Source organism: Eriocheir sinensis, chromosome 22 (genome assembly GCF_024679095.1).
Source record: "Eriocheir sinensis breed Jianghai 21 chromosome 22, ASM2467909v1, whole genome shotgun sequence".
NCBI lineage: Eukaryota > Metazoa > Arthropoda > Malacostraca > Decapoda > Varunidae > Eriocheir > Eriocheir sinensis.
This window is the reverse complement of record NC_066530.1, coordinates 5041545-5062659: the sequence shown is the minus strand read 5'-3', so window position 1 is coordinate 5062659 and position 21115 is coordinate 5041545. Positions and strand designations below refer to the sequence as shown.

Genomic DNA, 21115 nt, shown 5'->3' with positions numbered 1-21115 from the left:
GAAAAATATGGGAAAACAACAGGAGGAGGAGGAAAAAAGGGAAAGGGAAGTAATTAATGCAGAGTCAAGTGAGAAAGGGAAAGAAGGAAAATAAGAAGATGGTAAAAAAAAGAAATTACGAAATCAAGGAAAGAAGAACGGTAAAAAAGAATCGAGAGGAGAGATGAGTAGCGGGAGAGAAAAAGGGTGAGAGAAAGCTGTAAACAGGAGTGAAATGAAACTAAAAATAAGAGAGAAAAGAAGCTGAAAATAAGAGGGAAAAGAAGCTGGAAATAAGAGAGAAAAGAAGGTGAAAATAAGAGGGAAAAGAAAGTGAAAATAAGAGAGAAAAGAAGCTGAAAATAAGAGGGAAAAGAAGCTGGAAATAAGAGAGAAAAGAAGGTGAAAATAAGAGGGAAAAGAAGGTGAAAATAAGAGAGAAAAGAAGGTGAAAATAAGAGGGAAAAGAAGGTGAAAATAAGAGAGAAAAGAAGGTGAAAATAAGAGGGAAAAGAAGCTGAAAATAAGAGGGAAAAGAAGCTGGAAATAAGAGGGAAAAGAAGGTGAAAATAAGAGAGAAAAGAAGGTGAAAATAAGAGAGAAAAGAAGGTGAAAATAAGAGGGAAAAGAAGCTGAAAATAAGAGGGAAAAGAAGGTGAAAATAAGAGGGAAAAGAAGGTGAAAATAAGAGAGAAAAGAAGGTGAAAATAAGAGAGAAAAGAAGGTGAAAATAAGAGGGAAAATAAGCTGAAAATAAGAGGGAAAAGAAGCTGGAAATAAGAGAGAAAAGAAGGTGAAAATAAGAGGGAAAAGAAGGTGAAAATAAGAGAGAAAAGAAGGTGAAAATAAGAGAGAAAAGAAGCTGAAAATAAGAGGGAAAAGAAGCTGAAAATAAGAGAGAAAAGAAGGTGAAAATAAGAGGGAAAAGAAGCTGAAAATAAGAGGGAAAAGAAGCTGAAAATAAGAGAGAAAAGGTGAGAATAAGAGAGAAAAGAAGCTGAAAATAAGAGGGAAAAGAAGGTGAAAATAAGAGGGAAAAGAAGCTGAAAATAAGAGGGAAAAGAAGATGAAAATAAGAGAGAAAAGAAGCTGAAAATAAGAGGGAAAAGAAGCTGGAAATAAGAGAGAAAAGAAGATGAAAATAAGAGGGAAAAGAAGCTGAAAATAAGAGAGAAAAGAAGTTGAAAATAAGAGGGAAAAGAAGGTGAAAATAAGAGGGAAAAGAAGCTGAAAATAAGAGGGAAAAGAAGATGAAAATAAGAGAGAAAAGAAGCTGAAAATAAGAGGGAAAAGAAGCTGGAAATAAGAGGGAAAAGAAGATGAAAATAAGAGGGAAAAGAAGCTGAAAATAAGAGGGAAAAGAAGCTGAAAATAAGAGGGAAAAGAAGCTGAAAATAAGAGTTAAAAGAAGATGAAAATAAGAGGGAAAAGAAGCTGAAAATAAGAGGGAAAAGAAGCTGAAAATAAGAGGGAAAAGAAGCTGAAAATAAGAGGGAAAAGAAGCTGAAAATAAGAGGGAAAAGAATATGAAAATAAGAGGGAAAAGAAGCTAAAAATAAGAGGGAAAATAAGATGAAAATAAGAGGGAAAAAAGAAGCTGAAAATAAGAGGGAAAAGAAGCTGAAAATAAGAGGGAAAAGAAGCTGAAAATAAGAGGGAAAATAAGATGAAAATAAGAGGAAAAAAAGAAGCTGATAATAAGAGGGAAAAGAAGATGAAAATAAGAGGGAAAAAAGAAGCTGAAAATAAGAGGGAAAAGAAGCTGAAAATAAGAGAGAAAAGAAGCTGAAAATAAGAGGGAAAAGAAGATGAAAATAAGAGGGAAAAAAGAAGCTGAAAATAAGAGGGAAAAGAAGATGAAAATAAGAGAGAAAAGAAGATGAAAATAAGAGGGAAAAGAAGATGAAAATAAGAGGGAAAAGAAACAGAAAATAAGAGGGAAAAGAAGCTGAAAATAAGAGGGAAAAGAAGATGAAAATAAGAGGGAAAAGAAGCTGAAAATAAGAGAAAAGAAGCTGAAAATAAGAGAGGAAAGAAGCTGAAAATAAGAGGGAAAAGAAGCTGAAAATAAGAGGGAAAAGAAACAGAAAATAAGAGGGAAATGAAGCTGAAAATAAGAGGGAAAAGAAGCTGAAAATAAGAGAGAAAAGGTGAGAATAAGAGAGAAAAGAAGCTGAAAATAAGAGGGAAAAGAAGGTGAAAATAAGAGGGAAAAGAAGCTGAAAATAAGAGGGAAAAGAAGATGAAAATAAGAGAGAAAAGAAGCTGAAAATAAGAGGGAAAAGAAGCTGGAAATAAGAGGGAAAAGAAGATGAAAATAAGAGGGAAAAGAAGCTGAAAATAAGAGGGAAAAGAAGTTGAAAATAAGAGGGAAAAGAAGGTGAAAATAAGAGGGAAAAGAAGCTGAAAATAAGAGGGAAAAGAAGCTGAAAATAAGAGAAAAGAAGCTGAAAATAAGAGAGCAAAGAAGCTGAAAATAAGAGGAAAAAGAAGCTGGAAATAAGAGGGAAAATAAGATGAAAATCAGAGGGAAAAGAAGCTGAAAATAAGAGGGAAAAGAAGCTGAAAATAAGAGGGAAAATAAGATGAAAATAAGAGGGAAAAAAGAAGCTGATAATAAGAGGGAAAAGAAGATGAAAATAAGAGGGAAAAAAGAAGCTGAAAATAAGAGGGAAAAGAAGCTGAAAATAAGAGAGAAAAGAAGCTGAAAATAAGAGGGAAAAGAAGATGAAAATAAGAGGGAAAAAAGAAGCTGAAAATAAGAGGGAAAAGAAGATGAAAATAAGAGAGAAAAGAAGATGAAAATAAGAGGGAAAAGAAGATGAAAATAAGAGGGAAAAGAAACAGAAAATAAGAGGGAAAAGAAGCTGAAAATAAGAGGGAAAAGAAGATGAAAATAAGAGGGAAAAGAAGCTGAAAATAAGAGAGAAAAGAAGCTGAAAATAAGAGGGAAAAGAAACAGAAAATAAGAGGGAAAAGAAGCTGAAAATAAGAGGAAAAAACAGAAAATAAGAGGAAAAGAAGCTGAAAATAAGAGGAAAGAAGCTGAAAATAAGAGATAAAAGAATCTGAAAATAAGAGTGAAAAGAAGCTGAAAATAAGAGGGAAAAGAAGCTGAAAATAAGAGGGAAAAGAAGCTGAAAATAAGAGGGAAAAAAAGATGAAAATAAGAGGGAAAAGAAGATGAAAATAAGAGAGAAAAGAAGGTGAAAATAAGAGAGAAAAGAAGCTGAAAATAAGAGGGAAAAGAAGATGAAAATAAGAGGGAAAAGAAGCTGAAAATAAGAGAAAAGAAGCTGAAAATAAGAGAGGAAAGAAGCTGAAAATAAGAGGAAAAAGAAGCTGGAAATAAGAGGGAAAAGAAGATGAAAATAAGAGGGAAAAGAAGCTGAAAATAAGAGGGAAAAGAAGCTGAAAATAAGAGGGAAAATAAGATGAAAATAAGAGGGAAAAAAGAAGCTGATAATAAGAGGGAAAAGAAGATGAAAATAAGAGGGAAAAAAGAAGCTGAAAATAAGAGGGAAAAGAAGCTGAAAATAAGAGAGAAAAGAAGCTGAAAATAAGAGGGAAAAGAAGATGAAAATAAGAGGGAAAAGAAGCTGAAAATAAGAGGGAAAAGAAGATGAAAATAAGAGAGAAAAGAAGATGAAAATAAGAGGGAAAAGAAGCTGAAAATAAGAGGGAAAAGAAACAGAAAATAAGAGGGAAAAGAAGCTGAAAATAAGAGGGAAAAGAAGATGAAAATAAGAGGGAAAAGAAGCTGAAAATAAGAGAAAAGAAGCTGAAAATAAGAGAGGAAAGAAGCTGAAAATAAGAGGGAAAAGAAGCTGAAAATAAGAGGGAAAAGAAACAGAAAATAAGAGGGAAAAGAAGCTGAAAATAAGAGGGAAAAGAAGCTGAAAATAAGAGAGAAAAGAAGCTGAAAATAAGAGGGAAAAGAAGCTGAAAATAAGAGGGAAAAGAAGCTGAAAATAAGAGGGAAAAGAAGCTGAAAATAAGAGGGAAAAAAAGATGAAAATAAGAGGGAAAAGAAGATGAAAATAAGAGAGAAAAGAAGGTGAAAATAAGAGGGAAAAGAAGCTGAAAATAAGAGGGAAAAGAAGCTGAAAATAAGAGGGAAAAGAAGCTGAAAATAAGAGGGAAAAGAAGCTGAAAATAAGAGAGAAAAGAAGATGAAAATAAGAGGGAAAAGAAGATGAAAATAAGAGGGAAAAGAAGATGAAAATAAGAGGGAAAAGAAGCTGAAAATAAGAGGGAAAAGAAGCTGAAAATAAGAGGGAAAAGAAGATGAAAATAAGAGAGAAAAGAAGCTGAAAATAAGAGGGAAAAGAAGCTGAAAATAAGAGGGAAAAGAAGCTGAAAATAAGAGGGAAAAGAAGATGAAAATAAGAGGGAAAAGATGATGAAAATAAGAGGGAAAAGAAGATGAAAATATGAGAGAGAAAAGAAGATGAAAATAAGAGGGAAAAGAAGATGAAAATAAGAGGGAAAAGAAGATGTAAATAAGAGGGAAAAGAAGATGAAAATAAGAGGGAAAAGAAGATGAAAATAAGAGGGAAAAGAAGATGAAAATAAGAGGGAAAAGAAGCTGAAAATAAGAGGGAAAAGAAGCTGAAAATAAGAGGGAAAAGAAGCTGAAAATAAGAGGGAAAAAAAGAAGCTGAAAATAAGAGGGAAAAGAAGCTGAAAATAAGAGGGAAAAGAAGCTGAAAATAAGAGGGAAAAGAAGATGAAAATAAGAGGGAAAAGAAGATGAAAATAAGAGGGAAAAGAAGATGAAAATAAGAGGGAAAAGAAGATGAAAATAAGAGGGAAAATAAGATGAAAATAAGAGGGAAAATAAGATGAAAATAAGAGGGAAAAAAAGAAACTAGATAAAAGAGGAAAGGAACTGTAAAATAGGAAGGAAAATAAAGTGAAAAGAAAAGAAAAAAGAAAAAAATGAAAGAAATTGCAAAGAAGGGAAACTGAAAACGAGGGAAAAAAAACTAAAAATATGAAGGAAAAAAGCTGAAGATACTGATACTTACAGAATGGGAGGAAAGAAGGAAAAGAAAGTCCCATATTGACTTCTGCAAGATAGATTTTACTCTCACGCTCTGCTTCTTAATTATTTAGTATGCTCTCTCTCTCTCTCTCTCTCTCTCTCTCTCTCTCTCTTTCTCTCTCTCTCTATTTATCTATCTATCTATTTATTTATCTATCTATATCTCTAGCCTCTGCTTCACCTTCTCAGCCTTTTGGCATCAAAGTCACATTTTTTATGCAATTTATCCTTCAAAAAACTACAAAATTCAAGATAGTTTGTTTCGTAATATCCTAAGTATCTGCCTCACCTAATTTTGTAGACTTATTTCTTTCGCATGTATTTACTCCTCCCTAATAAAAAATGCGATGCGTCGTTTAAATAGAAGGAATACAAGGATCATCTAAATATATCCCAAACAAACCTCTCTTCTGACCTCTCGTACTGTTTTCTTTTGTTGGAGCAGCGTCTAGCGGCCTTTCTGTTTTTTTTATATTATTTTAGCCCTTGAGCTGGCCCCCTTGATGTAAAGAAAAAGGCCTGTTCAAACCTTACCTAACTTAACCCATTGCACAAATACTGAAAGAGAAGGAAGAGATAAACAGCCCACACTGCTCTCAAACTCTTCAATATCGTCCGGTATCCCCATATTCAACTACAATTTCACCGCCTACACGACTTCTTCCTTACTTTATTTTATCCCAAACAGACGTACTTCAACCTTACCTAACTTAACCCATTAAAACAATACTGAGGGGGAAGGAAGAAATGAAGAACGCACTCTACTCTCAAACTCTTCAATAAAGTCCGGTATCCATTAGCCATATTTAACCCTCTACAATTTCCTCGCCTACACGACTTCTTCCTACCTTTCCTAACTTAACCCACTGCACTAACACTCTGAAGGCTAACGAAGAGATGAAGAGCACACACTACTCTCTTCCTCATCAATGTTGTCTGGTATCCATCGACCATATTTAACCCTACAATTTCACCGCCTACACAATTTCATCTTAGCCTTAATATCCAAATCAAACGTATTCCAACCTTACCTAACTTAACCCACTGCGTTACTACTGAAGGGAAAGGAATAGATGAGAAACCCACACTACTCTCTTACTCCTCAATATAGCTCCGTTGTCGTTAACCACATTTAACTCTCAACAATTTCAACACCTACACGTTTTCTTAATTACCTGTTAATGGTCCGGGCGGGGCGCTGGACGGCACAATAAGCTTCTACTCTACATATTACGTTCATTAAACCAATAATGGAAGTGCACGCCATGACTTCACTAGAGCTCAAAACTTCAGCACCTCGAGGACGCCTTCCCTACCCTCTCTACTCTTCCAGCGAGGTGCAATAAGCTACGGTAGTACATAATCCGACCCAGCTTTTGTCCATTAACCCAATAACCAGAGTGCACCTCGTGATTTAACTTGTCTTTACGATATCCCGACCTTCGCGACGTCTTACCTTCTATTCCCTGTTGACGGTTCTGGCGGGGAACTGGACGGTAAATACAGGCTGTGAGGCTTGCCGAGGCCCCGCCGAGGCCACCTTAGAACACCCCAACTTTTAATGGTAGAATTAGACCCACGTTAGATACCCAAAGTCGCGTCCTCTTGGGAGACAGTTGTTGATGGAAGTTAAATGGAAAGAGGAAGGGACGGATGAGAAGACCGAGAGAAAATGGAGCTGAGAGAGAGAGAGAGAGAGAGAGAGAGAGGGAGAGAGAGAGAGAGAGAGAGAGAGAGAGAGAGAGAGAGAGAGAGAGAGAGAGAGAGAGAGAGAGAGAGAGAGAGAGAGAGAGAGAGAGAGAGAGAGAGAGAGAGAGAGAGAGAGAGAGAGAGAGAGAGAGAGAGAGAGAGAGAGAGAGAGAGAGAGAGAGAGAGAGAGAGAGAGAGAGAGAGAGAGAGAGAGAGAGAGAGAGAGAGAGAGAGAGAGAGAGAGAGAGAGAGAGAGAGAGAGAGAGAGAGAGAGAGAGAGAGAGAGAGAGAGAGAGAGAGAGAGAGAGAGAGAGAGAGAGAGAGAGCAAGGGGCGAGTAGGAAACGAGAAGACAGGTAAGTGAAAAGTGATAAAAACTAAGAGAAAATGAAGTCGAGAGAGAAAGAGAGGGAGAGGCAGAGAGTGGGAGGGAGAGAGCAAGAGAGGGAGAGAGGAAAGACAGCTGGGGAAGGTGAAAAGAGGCTTACTTGTGGAAGTGTAGAAATTATAAAAGAGGTTTGAATTTTACTTCCCCGCAGCCAAGCAATCTGTTGTCTTTTACGCCCGGCATTAATACTGTGTGCGCGTGGCGAAGAGAAGCCGGATTCTCTCTTCCAAACCTACTTTTCTCTCACATTTTAAAGGCCGCAAGTGGGAAGATGAGGTGAAAACTAACGCGAACAACGACAAGTATCCGCCAACACGAACCCGAGGTGGAAACGCGAAGCAATATCGGTAATTTCCCTCTTCTTTTTTGTTCTAATTCTTAAAATGTGTGAAGGTGTTGTCAAGAGAAATATACAAAGCGGGGCGAGAATATAATACAGAGAGCGTGAGGTGGGAACGCGAATCAGTATCGGTAAATTTTCCGTTCACCTCTGCTCTTCCCTCACGATTTAAAGAGTGCGAAGTTGCTGTAAAGAAAAAATGAAAAAAGGGGAAAAAGGCACTTTTATGAGCGTAAAGTCGAGCGCGAAACAATAATTTTTCTCATCATTTCTGTTAATTACTTACCTTTTTAAAAGTGTGAAGTTGATGTGAAGAGAAATACAAAAAGGGGCAAAAAAAATAATACAATGAGCATAAAGTGAAAAGATGAAAAGAAAAGAAAAAATGAAAAGAGGGGAAAAAAGGCACTTGTGAGCGTAAAGTCGAGCGTGAAACAATAATATTTCTCATCATTTCTGTTCATTCCTTACATTTTAAAAAGTGTGAAGTTGATGTGAAGAGAAACACAGAGGAACAAAAAAAAAAAAAATACTACAATGAGAGTAAAGTGGGAACGCAAAGCAATGTCGATAGTCTCTCTCTCTCTCTCTCTCTCTCTCTCTCTCTCTCTCTCTCTCTCTCTCTTATTTAAACTTCAAGATACATATGACAAATGGGGCGGGGAAATTGTATCCATGCTAAAGACGACCTCTGGCTTGAGGTCACCTATCTTAAAGCATTGTCACTAGTGCTTGTGCTCAGGCGGATGTGACTAGGGCGGGTAAGTGCGACACCTGGCATGAACCCCCACCTTCACCTGCTGGGTGTTCATTGCCCTAACGCCCACTTCACCTGTGAGGACGTTCCACAGGTGGGCCGTGGCATTCGTGAAGGCCCTCTGGCACCTGGCTGTGCGGCTTCTCGGGATTTCAAGGAGGAGGTCGTTAGCCACCGCCGCTCTCGTGGTGTGCTGGCTTCTCCTCCAAGGGACCCGTAGTGCCGCCAGGTGAGGTGTATGTTGGACCTGGGCCTTGTGTAGGACTGTGATGGCACCGACCCTTCTCCGGTGCCCGAGGCTGTCGAGCATACAGTGGGGGGCGTCCTACTGGTGATATAGCTGCTGGCGGTGTTGCCGCTGCCGCCACTGGTCTCCATGTGGTCGCTGCTGCTGAAGGCTGCTGGCATCGCGGATGAGTCGCTCTGCCCTCCTTTGCACTCTGTCCAGCAGCGAGAGGTGACATTGGGCACTACTCATCCAGGAGAGAGGGGAGTATTCCATGACGGGCCTCACCTGGGCTTTGAACAGCCTCAGAGGCCGCCTGCGTCGAGCAGGTGCCGCACGCGACGCAGGAGTGTCACTCTCAGGGAGGCTCTGCGCGCCACACACTCCAGGTGGCGGTCAAAACTGAGTCTGGAGTCGACCACCGCCCCCAAGATGTTGATGAAGTCCTTGATGACCAGGGTGTTGTCCTCAAACTTCAGCCGTCCCTGCAGGAGTCTGGCGTCCTCCCCCGAACGCGACATGACCATGGCCTGGGTCTTCTCGGCAGCAAACTTGACTTGCCAACTTCGTCCCCAGGCCATGATGTCACCAAGATGGCGATTGGTGGCTTCGATCACGTCCGCAGTTTCCTCCCTGGTGTAGCTGTGGGACAGGGTGCAGTCGTCGGCGTAGGCTGAGGCCACTGGTGGGCCACGGAGCAGCTCGTCGCAGTATGGGTTCCAAAGAATCGGGCCCAGTACCGATCCTTGTGGAACGCTGGCAGTGATTGGGTAACTGCCTGACGTGAACCCGTTCACCACTACCCTCAGACTCCGGCCGTGCAGGTAGCTCGAAAACAGCTGCAGCAGCTGCCCTGTGATGCCGAGCTGTTCGAGCTTGGCCAGGAGGCCCCTGTGCCACACACAGTCGAATGCCCCAGCATTATCTAGGGCAACAACAAGTGAGGGGAGACCAGAGTCCAGGGCGTCATGCCAAGACTTGCTGAGCAGGAGGAGGAGGTATGAAGCCGAGCGACCTCTCCTGAACCCGTGCTGACGAGGAGACAATAGATGGTTCTCCTCCAGGTGGCGCGTCAGTTGCTCAACAATAATCCGCTCCAGGATTTTGCTAACAACCGACAGGAGCGAGATTGGGCGTTAGTAGGTTAGGTCTGTCTTGTCCTTTTTCTTGAAAACCGGTGTGACACGAGCCTCTTTCCACAGGGTCAGCCAGGCCCCTGCGCTTAGGCACTCTCTGAAGATACGTGTGAGGGGGTGCGACAGCTCCCCTGCACAATGCTTCAGCAGGAAAGGGCTGATGTCATCCGGGCCTGGGGCTTTCATGGTGTTGGTGTCTCGGAGGTGCTTGGCCACTGTGCCCTCCGTTATCTCCAGGTTTTCCAGGACAAAGTTACCCAGACGGGGGAGGAGGGGGGGCTGCCTGTCTGGCTCCTCGACAGTCATCTTGCTGCTGAGGTGGGTTGCCAGAAGGTCAGCTTTATCCTGGTTCTTTACTGCCAGTCCCCCTGCAGGCGTCTTGAGAGGCGGGATCCTGTCCTGCGTGACGGTGCCTTGCCTCTCCTTCACCAAGGATCACCACTGCTTGGGGTCAACTTGGTTGGAGGCCAGCTTCCTCCTGAGGCTGTTTTCCCACCTATTCCTGGCCCACGCTGCTGTCCTTGTCATGGCCTTGCATGCAGCGCGGTGCAGAGCCTTGTTGCGCTGGGAGGGACGGCGCTTGTATTGACTTCAGGCGCTGTACTTATCCTCTGCAGCCAGTCGGCACCTATAGCCGAACCACGGCTGGTCGCGTGGGTCGGCTTTATATGCCCAGTGAGGGACATGCTGCCTCTGGGCTTAGAGGAGAGTAGCAGAGGAGGCTGACACATTGTGGTCAACGTCACCACTGAGTGTGGCGTCCCAGTCAGTGTCAGCTAGTGCCCGTTTCATGGCTTGCCAGTCTGCCCGCTGCCACAGACAGATAACGCGTTGCCTTGCTTCCTCACGCGAGGGGTTGAGGCCGAGTTCAGTCAGCATCGCATTATGGTTGGAGCTGCCGATTCCCTCCAGAGGGCGGCAGTGCACTGAGTCCCCTGGCAAGTCGGCCAAGACAGGGTCCAACGAGCCCCCACGCACGTGAGTGGGAAAGGTGACGTGGTTTGTGAGCCCGTGGACCACTGTCAGCTCAGTGAAGGCCCTGCTCACCATATGCTGGTTCATGTCACCCACGATGGCTGTGCTCTGGCAGTCCTAGGTGGCCAGGATGGTGTCCAGCTGGTCGGTGAGGAAGGTGAGGGGCTCGCTGACGAGAAGTACGGCGCTCATGTCTGCGAGGAGGAGGCGGAAGAACATGGCCTCCATGTGCTCGGCGACAGGGACAGAGAGTGGCTGTAGCTGCAGGCCCTCCCGGTAACAAACAGCCACACCTCCGCCCTGTCTATCCTTCCGATCGCGTCGCTCCCAGTGGCAGTAGCCAGGAATCCTGTCACACGTTGTCACACACTCATCGTTCAGAAACGTTTCGACTGCCACCACCACATCAGCTCGGTTCCTGAGGACGGCGTGTGTGAGCTCGCCAACATTGGTTCTGAAGCTTCGTACATTTGCTGACAGGATTTTAAGGCTGTTCTACGTCATGGCCGGTTTGTTGTTGTTGGCTGTTCCGGGGATCTGCCCGAGGTGTGGATGTTGTGTTTGAGTGGGGGTAGGTGGTGGGTTGAGTTGGAGTCTCTCCGTCAGCAGGGTTCTGAGGAAGCGCTCCTGTCTCTCCTCGGCTACCCGGGTGTAGCAGGTGCCAGCGGTGTGGCCTCGTCGCAGACAGAATACGCACTCCAGGCTTTTCCTTTCTTCTGTCTGCCGTTTTCTGCACTCAGCGTGGGTGTGGCCTCTCTTCCCGCAGAAGTCGCAGACGATGATGCTACAGTCGTTGCGAGTGTGCCCTCGCTGAAGGCACCTGCCGTAGTGTGGTCTGTTAGGTGTGCTGCTTCCCTGTCGATGGCTGGTGTTGGTGTTACTGTTGTTGTTGTTGTTCCGTATTCCTCTTTCCATTTCGCGCTGATTTTAGTGTAGTTTTGTTGCTTTTCGTATTTTTTATTCTCTCTCTCTCTCTCTCTCTCTCTCTCTCTCTCTCTCTCTCTCTCTCTCTCTCTCTCTCTCTCTCTCTCTCTCTCTCTCTTCATATCTACTCCTTTCTAACATTTTAATAGGCAGAAGGGCATTAATTTAGTTGGTGTGGATATGAATAGAAAGAGCAACAAAAATAGACGAGAATGAACGTAAAGTGTGAACGCAATGCAATCTCGATAATTTATCTCCTCATATCTACACCTTTCTTACATATCAACAGGTAGAGGAGAATTAAGTTGTTGTAATAAAGAATACAAAGAGCAACAAAAATACATTAAAATCAGCGCAAAATGGAAAGAAAAGCGATAATTTGACTCTTCATATATATACTTTTCCTTTACATTTATCAAGGCAGAAAATGGGAAGCCTCTGTTAATGAACTAAAATGAACGTGAACTCAAAAGGCAAAAACAATGATAACAGTAATTTGTTGTCTCATATTTATTCTTCTCCTATATTCAAAGGCTCGGGAGTGGGAGGCTGACGAAGAACAACACCAGAAGCGATAAAAAAAAGGTTAGATGAACGTGAAATAAGACATGGAAAAGTGAAAAACAATATCGGTCATTTCTCATTTTATATCTACTCTTCCTTATTTCCTTATTTTCTTACTCATTTCATATCTACTCTTCCTTACTTCCTTTCTTCCTTCCTTACTCATTTCATATCTACTCTTCCTTATTTCCCTTCCTTCCTTACTCATTTCACATCTACTCTTCCTTACTTCCTTTCTCCTTCCTTACTCATTTCATATCTACTCTTCCTTACTTTCTTTTTCCTTCCTTACTCATTTCATATCTACTCTTTCTTACTTCCTTTCTTCCTTCCTTACTCATTTCATATCTACTCTTCCTTACTTCCTTTTTCCTTCCTTACTCATTTCATATCTACTCTTCCTTACTTCCTTTTTCCTTCCTTACTCATTTCATATCTACTCTTACTTACTTCCTTCCTTTCTCCCTTACTCATTTCATATCTACTCTTCCTTACTTCCTTTTTCCTTCCTTACTCATTTCATATCTACTCTTCCTTACTTCCTTTCTTTCTTCCTTACTCATTTCATATCTACTCTTCCTTACTTCCTTTCTTCCTTCCTTACTCATTTCATATCTACTCTTCCTTACTTCCTTACTTTCTTCCTTATTCATTCATACCTACTCTTCCTTACTTCCTTTCTTCCTTCCTTACTTATTTCATATCTACTCTTCCTTACTTCCTTACTTTCTTCCTTATTCATTCAAACCTACTCTTCCTTACTTCCTTACTCATTTCATATCTACTCTTCCTTACTTGCTTCCTTAATCATTTCACATCTACTCTTCCTTATTTTTCTTATTTCCTTCCTCATTTCATATCTACTCTTCCTTACTTCCTTCCTTACTCATTTCACATCTACTCTTCCTTACTTCCTTTCTTCCTTCCTTACTCATCTCACATCTACTCTTCCTTACTTCCTTTTTTCTTCCTAACTCATTTCATATCTACTCTTCCTTACTTCCTTATTTTCTTATTTCCTTCCTCATTTCATATCTACTCTTCCTTACTTCCTTACTTCCTTCCTTACTCATTTCACATCTACTCTTCCTTACTTCCCTTTTCCTTCCTTACTCATTTCACATCTACTCTTCCTTACTTCCTTTTTCCTTCCTTACTCATTTCACATCTACTCTTCCTTACTTCCTTTTTCCTTCCTTACTCATTTTACATCTACTCTTCCTTACTTCCTTCCTTCCTTACTCATTTCACATCTACTCTTCCTTCCTTCCTTCCTTCCTTCCTTCCTTCCTTACTCATTTCACATCTACTCTTCCTTACTTCCTTTTTCCTTCCTTACTCATTTTACATCTACTCTTCCTTACTTCCTTACTTCCTTCCTTACTCATTTCACATCTGCTCTTCCTTACTTCCTTACTGGACGTGATTTTCCAGCGCATACAAACTCAATCATTTCTCTCATCATAACATTTTTATCATACATTTTACAGACGGTAAAGTGGGAATATTTTGCGAAACGACAACAATCCGAAAAAATGAACGAGAAATGAGAACGCAAAACAAAACCTCTAAGTGGCGGTTCGAGGAGCTTTTAAAAGATTCAAATCTCACAGGACTCAAGACAGAATTCCATTTGCGTCGTACAGGCAGCGAAGGCATCATCTGGTCTTTGGTGTCAGGCTGGAAAACCCTACAGACGACACCGTAAAATGGCGCAACGTGGATTCAGTATTATTTTCCTTATAACACAATTCCAGCTGCGTACGACAGGCAGCATGGGAACAATATGTACTTTGGTCTCAGGTCTGGCAAACATGCTAACCCCACATATTAAACAACGGAGCGTGTATTTACGAGACTTATCAATGTATAAGGAAACATACTTTTTTCTCTCTGTGACTGCATATCTGTTATTCCACGACAAAGACAGACTTAGTAGTAATCAAAACAATATAGATATGGTTGCAATTCGCTGCTCCTAATAGATAACATGTTTAAAATTACCAATACTTTAAATTCCCGAGTATAATTTTTATCGAAGCAGCGTCTTAGTGGGCTTCTTTAATGTTTTTTTATTGCCCTTGAGCTGCCTCATTTCCTGTAAAAAAAAAAGAAAAAAAAAGACACGAATACATCTTACCTTTTCACGTTTGTAGGAGCACTTGTCGGGGATATTACAACAATATTACAATCGATATTACTAATTCACAAGTGTTGATAATAGTGTAGAACCTTAAATCTTACAACCACAGCTAATGTAACACAACTCTCTCTCTCTCTCTCTCTCTCTCTCTCTCTCTCTCTTTTGCCTAAAAAACTTAGCTTCAAAAAGGCTAACTGCAATTATATATGTAATTTATATATAATATGTATTTTATATACTTTAATGTATTTGTGGTTATAAATAAATGTTCAAATGTTCTCTCTCTCTCTCTCTCTCTCTCTCTCTCTCTCTCTCTCTCTCTCTCTCTCTCTCTCTCTCTCTCTCTCTCTCTCTCTCTCTCTTGCCTAAAAAACTTAGCTTTAAAAAGGTTAACTGCAATTATATATGTAATTTATATATAATATGTATTTTATATACTTTAATGTATTTGTGGTTATAAATAAATGTTCAAATGTTCTCTCTCTCTCTCTCTCTCTCTCTCTCTCTCTCTCTCTCTCTCTCTCTCTCTCTCACCTGGGCGTACACCACCACTGGGTTTTTGGTGTCCGAGACGTTGATTGGCGAGGCATTGTTGGAGGTCCAGGCGGTGAGGCTGATGGCGTTGGCGGTCGAGGAGGACGAAGGAGAAGTGTTGTTGGGGGCTTTAGGAGTGGCCCAGACCCGCATGTAGAGCGACTGGTGACTGTCCGCTTTATTCTCCACGCGGTACCGCCATTCCCCGGCCTGTGTGAGAGATAGCGAGAAGGTTGTGAGTGGGAGAACGATGTAGGAAGGGAAAGAAAGTTCTGCGGATATGAGGGGAAGTTGTGGTGAGAGGAACAACTTTCAGGAGATAATTGGGAGAAAGTTGAAGTGAGAGGAGAAGGGGTTTAGGGAAATGAGTTTGAGAAAGTTGATGTGAGAGGGAGGAAGCTTTAAGGAAACAAGTAAGGCCCCGTTTACACTGTGCCGACTCTAGACCACAACCCAACGATTTTTAGCTCCCCTTCACGCCGTGTCGACTCAGCATCCGGCGATCGTTTCTAGACCTCTTTCCAACCAAGTATGACCCTTTCACATCAATATTTCACACCCAAGACCTCGTGTACCCTGAGTCGCTGGGTTGTCGTGGTCCAGAGTCGGGACAGTGTGAACGGGGACGAAAAGAAAGTTGTAGTGAGAAGAAGAGCTGAGCTGAGATGAGTGGGAGACAATTGTGGCTAGAGGAAAGAGCTTTAAGGAAATGTGTGGGGGGAAATTGTGGTGAAAGGAGGAGAGCTTTCGGGTAATGAGTTGGAGAAAGTTGTTGTCAGAGGAAGAGAACTTTAATAAGAGGGAGAAGGTTGTAGTGAGAGGAAGAGCTCTGCTGAGATGAGTGGGAGACAGCTGTAGCGAAAGGAAGAGAGCTTTATGAAAATAAGTGAATGTTTTAGTGGGGAAAAGAGCTGGAAGGTGATAACGAAGTAACTGAGAGAAGATTGTGATAAGGGGGAAAGAAATGTGCGGAGATAAGAGAGAATAAGATAAGTGGGAGGGTTGTGGGAGGCAGCCCCTGAAAGCTCATGAAGGAAATATGCAGCAAATAAGTGAATGAAAAAATAATGGGCCTTAGAATGGTTGTAGAAAAAAAAAACGTTGCTGGCAAAAAAAAAAAAAAAAAAAAAAAATTACATTATTGAATCCCAGTTTTGATTGTTAACTATCTCACATAACTAATAATAACAAAAAAATAATGATATCGGTCACAACATTTGCTATAGGACTTTATGATCTACTCCCAACGTCTATTCTTCGCTATCAGGACACCTCTCCTCCCGGAATTGACCTCTCTTTCGGCTACCTCTTTTGATTCTTTTTTTTTGTAGGAGCAGCGAGTAGCGGGCTTTTTTTTATTATTGTTTCCTTTTTGTGTGTCCTTGAGCTGTCTCCTTTGTTGTAAAAAAAAAAATAATTCACTTAACATCGATAGCATCAGAAACAAAGAGACATTAACAACAGCATCCAGTATAGTAGACAGTCATCTCCCTTTCGACTCTCAAATTCCTCGCCAGCACCACAAAACACCACCACCACCACAACAACAACAGAAACAATGACAATAAGAGAAACACCATCGGCTACATCGCCTTTCCCATTGTTCGCGATGGATTTGAAATTGCGTCGATTCTGTTATTACATTCCAACGTGTCTTCGTGTCAAGTAAAGTGTCGCGGCAGGGTGGGCGGGAATAATATACAACCCCGCCGCTAACACCTGCCCGTGACACCTTATAGACACAGGTGAAACGCAGGTGAGGCGACGCGGGTGAAAGGGTAATGGTTTTCTGTCTTTGCCTACCACCTAGGTTTTGCTCTGAATTTACCTTTGTGCTTTTAAGTATCTTATTTTTTTTTTTTACCTGTTTTACGTTTGTGTGTTTCCACTTTCCCTTTTTTTTGTCCTTGGGGTGCTATTCCTTGTGGTAAAACGTTACTATGCTTTCTGTTTCTGTTTATGTCTGTCTGTGTATCTTTCTGCCTACCTGTCTGTCTGTCTGTCTGTCTGCTTATATGTTTGTTTGTTTGCCTGTCTATATTTTTGTCTGTCTGTCTGTGTCTGTCTGTCTGTCTGTCTGTCTGTCTGCTTATATGTTTGTTTGTTTGCCTGTCTATATTTTTGTCTGTCTGTCTGTGTCTGTCTGTCTGTCTGTCTATTTGTCTATCTGTCTGTCTGTCTACTTGTCTATCTGTCCGTCTGCCTATATGTTTGTTTGTTTGCCTGTCTATATTTTTGTCAGTCTGTTTGTGTCTGTCTGTCTGTCTGTTTGTCTATCTGTCTGTCTGTCTACTTGTCTATCTGTCTGTCTGTCTATCTTTTTGTTTATTTGTCTGTCTATTTGTTTCTCACTGTCTATCTGTCTGTCTCAGTCTCCTTGTCTAATACGAGGCATGAAAGAAGACGGATTGAAAGAAATCAGAATAAAGAGAAGAACAAATCTGAAACAGAATATTCATGCTGCGTATTATTCCTCGGCTTCAACAGAATGGAAACTAAATGTCACTACTGTTGACCTTCACGCCATGACTGTCTTTTATTTCCACAAGCATCATATTCCTTTCGCTTTCACTTTGCACTTTCTTTTCCTGCTAACTTTTCCTGACCAACAACATTCTCCTTTCCTGCAATATTCGTCAATGACAGGTTTATCTTTCCTTTAGTACCGGCGACATTTCTTTCTTCAGTATCCATCATTGACAGTATTTGGTTTTCTATATATTCTGACACTTAAAACATCACATTTCATTTCCTCTGGTATTCATGGCAAGCAATATTTTCTCTTCCGTCAGTGCTCAGTATCAACACTACTATTTCCTATTTCAGGATTCATCTCCAACAGGTTTCGCTCTCTATTTCATTCACGCCGGAAAGACGAGACGGGGTACAATTTGTGCAGTGGGAGGGCATACCACGCTAGTCAGTGGGGATGAGGCCTTGTTAACGGGCCCGCCGCCGCCACTTACACACACTTCACGTATAATTTGACGCATTGGACGGAAAGCAGCAACTCAGGACCGACCTTGAACACCCCGGGGACCCACAGCTTCCGGGAACATATTGGCCAGGACCGATTGGCAACAGGATTCAGGAGGAGGAGGAGGAGAAGCATACGGGAGAGGAGGAAGACGAGGAGGATGAGGAAGAGGACGAGTAGGAATATCAGGAACACAGGGGTACAAACAATGTTGGCTGAGTTACATGTTGCTCATTGAAACGTGAAAAAAATGGTCATCTTGAATAAGTTGATTAATGCATAAACAAATGTATAATCGAAAAACAAATATAATCTAGGGCAGTAAATATGTAGAAGGTAAGGTGTAGTGCTGTGTTGTGTTGTTGAAACTGAATCTGGTACAGCGTATAAAAAAAATTGATAATACATAAAGATAACACAACAAAGAAACAACAAAAAAAAGGAAAGGAGTCGTGTTGATAAAACTGTAATAATAAATTTAAAAAAATCTTGATTAGCTTTTACTCTTCATTCTAAGCCCCTGAAGCCAGAGTTTATACAAAGTGCCAACATAACATTGTAAACCATTTATGAGTTTTAGGTTTTCAAACGGAAGCAAATCACTATTGAGAAATGGAAGTTTTGATTGACGATTAATAAAAATGTGAGTTCCAAAGTGAATAAAAAAATCCTTAAATGAGATGAAAAAAAATAATCCAGGCGCTAATACAACTCTAATCCTACTTCACAGGAATTAAAACCGAATCGGGTAATGTAATCGGGGCTTTGTAATGGTCTGTCCCGCACCCATTCAGGATCAGCCCACGCCAGTTAATATGAAATGTGTGTTTGTGTGTGTGTGTGTGTGTGTGTGTGTGTGTGTGTGTGTGTGTGTGTGTGTGTGTGTGTGTGTGTGTGTGTGTGTGTAATCAATAGTTAAAAGCTGCCATTATCCTTCCCCTCCAGCTATTCACGTGTGCACGCTGCGTCCCATCAATCGTGAATCTGTTTTTGGAAATACATTCACTGACATCCGCCTAAAATTTCCTTCGCTTCAAACATCCCGACACACAATAAATGGAAAACAACATTACGGGGCCCGGAAAACAGTGTGACATTTTAATCTGCTTTTGAAAATGTGCATTCACTGACCTTACCGAAGGTACACGTAATTCTCATATTTATTTTCCTTTATATTCAAGAGGACTGCACAATATTGAATGTTCTAGTAATTTTTTTTTTCAAATGTACAAACCAGGTTTTGATAACTGTTGCTTTCCCGTCCAATTTTATATATATATATATATATATATATATATATATATATATATATATATATATATATATATATATATATATATATATATATATATATATATATATATATATATATATATATATATATATATATATATATATATATATATATAAATATATATATATATATATATATATATATATATATATATATATATATATATACGTACATGCATATATAAATTTATATTTTCCCTCAGATAATTCACATATTCGAACTTAAACAGAAGTATCGCTTGGAAAATATTCTTCACTATATTATTTGGTAGCTATCATTTACGTATTTCCGTTTTCTTCCATTTGTTCGCTAACAGACAATACAAAATTTACGGTCTTGGCGATACAGTTCAGTTACAAACAAGCCATTCTGAAGCCGGGCCTTCATAGCCGTGCACTCGAGGGCGTGGACATCACTGCTGGATCTCAAAAGTTATGGCTTCACGTATACAATGTAAGAATTTTTCTTTTATTCTTATCCTCTTCTTAGTTTATTAGACTACAATAAAACATATAACCATTTTATAAAACACGGTCCTGCGATCTATCCGATTAACTAACAAACTTTCAGAATGCAGGAGCTTCACGGCAGGATCCGTTACCTGCGCGTGCAGGTACAGTTCAATTAATATTTTTGGAAAGCACATACAGGCAGCATTTATACTGTCTCCGAGATACACTAAATTAACAAGCCTTTAAAGAGCAGCACTTTCACAATCTTGATTTTATTAACTAAGTGTTCACACAAATTGAACGTGGTATGTTTTCATTTCGTGCCAATTAGATTTCATATATTTTTCTTACTTTTCTTCTTTTATCGCATCGCAGTAACGCCGTAAAAAGACTTCCCCTTTTGGTAATGCCTTCCATTTACAAACAAATCGCCATACTTCAAAACGTTCGTCAGCAAGATAACCAAAGGTTTCCAGGCATATATCGCATGATTTGTTGACAATTGTAAAACATCAAAATTCATGTTGTCTTCGGGATACATTCAATTAACAAATCAACCTTCAAAGTGCAGGAATTCCACCTCCTGTATTTTCGTAACAATATATTCCCAGGTATTTTGTTAACTAAGTATTCACAGGTATTCCAAGACACGGCCACTTGCAGCCCCTCCAACAATTATTACAGCAGCAGCATTTTAATCATGGCCGCGTCGCTGGCAGGGGAATTTGTTAACAGCCACCGGTGCTCCAGTTTGCAAATTTTCACCAGCTGTTATGCATCGTTTCGAATTTAAATCGTTGCTGTTTTCACGCTGTTTTTTTCTTTTTCCACGTTTTCCTAGCTCGCTGTTCATCCCTGAATTACACTGTTTTTTTATGTTTTATTTTTATTTTTTGTTTGGTTTCATTGGTAGCAGAAAATATGATGAATAAATATGGTGCAGGATTTTCTTGACGCCTTCATCTTTAATACCGGCGCTTCGGTTTGCTCAAGGCGCGGCTTCAGCAGTTACATATCTTTCTTGTTAAAAGGAAAACGTTGAGTGAAGAAGAATAAAGTGTAGAGAAGAGGAAAACAACAACATGAAATGCAGATTTACTTTCCGAGAGAGAGAGAGAGAGAGAGAGAGAGAGAGAGAGAGAGAGAGAGAGAGAGAGAGAGAGAGAGAGAGAATGCCTCGGGACCCTACCAATCCAGCATGCAAAATGACGCACGGGCGGGAGCAAAACAGCTTGTCGCAGTCACGTAGAGGAAAAAAAAAGTCGAATCCTCCGTGACATGTATCCAGTCGATCCGGGTCCGTAAATTTGTGTTCGCAGGAATCCGGTTAAACAAGATGATGGGGAGGTTAGGAGGCTTTACGAATTTTTGTTTTTATCAATTTATGTATCAATTTATGTGTCAATTTATGTATCAATTTATGTGTCAATTTATGTATCAATTTATGTGTCACTTTATGTATCAATTTATAAGTCAATTTATGTATCAATTTATATGTCGGTTTATGTATGAATTTGCGTATGAATTTGTGTATCAATTTTTCTATGAATTTTTGTAGCAATTTTTGTAACATCTTATGTATCAATGTGTTTCAATTTATGTATCAATTAGCGTATCAATTTGTATATCAATTTTCGTATTAATTTGTATATGAATTTATGTATCAGCTCATGAATCATTTCTGCATCTAT

The 21115-nt window shown here is 40.4% G+C and overlaps 1 protein-coding gene across 1 annotated transcript in view; it reads right to left on the bottom strand.

The window, feature by feature from the left end:
* Positions 1 to 21115, bottom strand: part of LOC127001961 (calcium-activated chloride channel regulator 2-like) — a 286985-nt gene that overhangs the window by 18992 nt on the left and 246878 nt on the right. The window contains exon 9 of the mRNA XM_050867229.1: positions 14702 to 14911. Within this exon, the coding sequence (XP_050723186.1) occupies positions 14702 to 14911 (210 nt within the window). The remainder of the gene's footprint in view (positions 1 to 14701; positions 14912 to 21115) is intronic.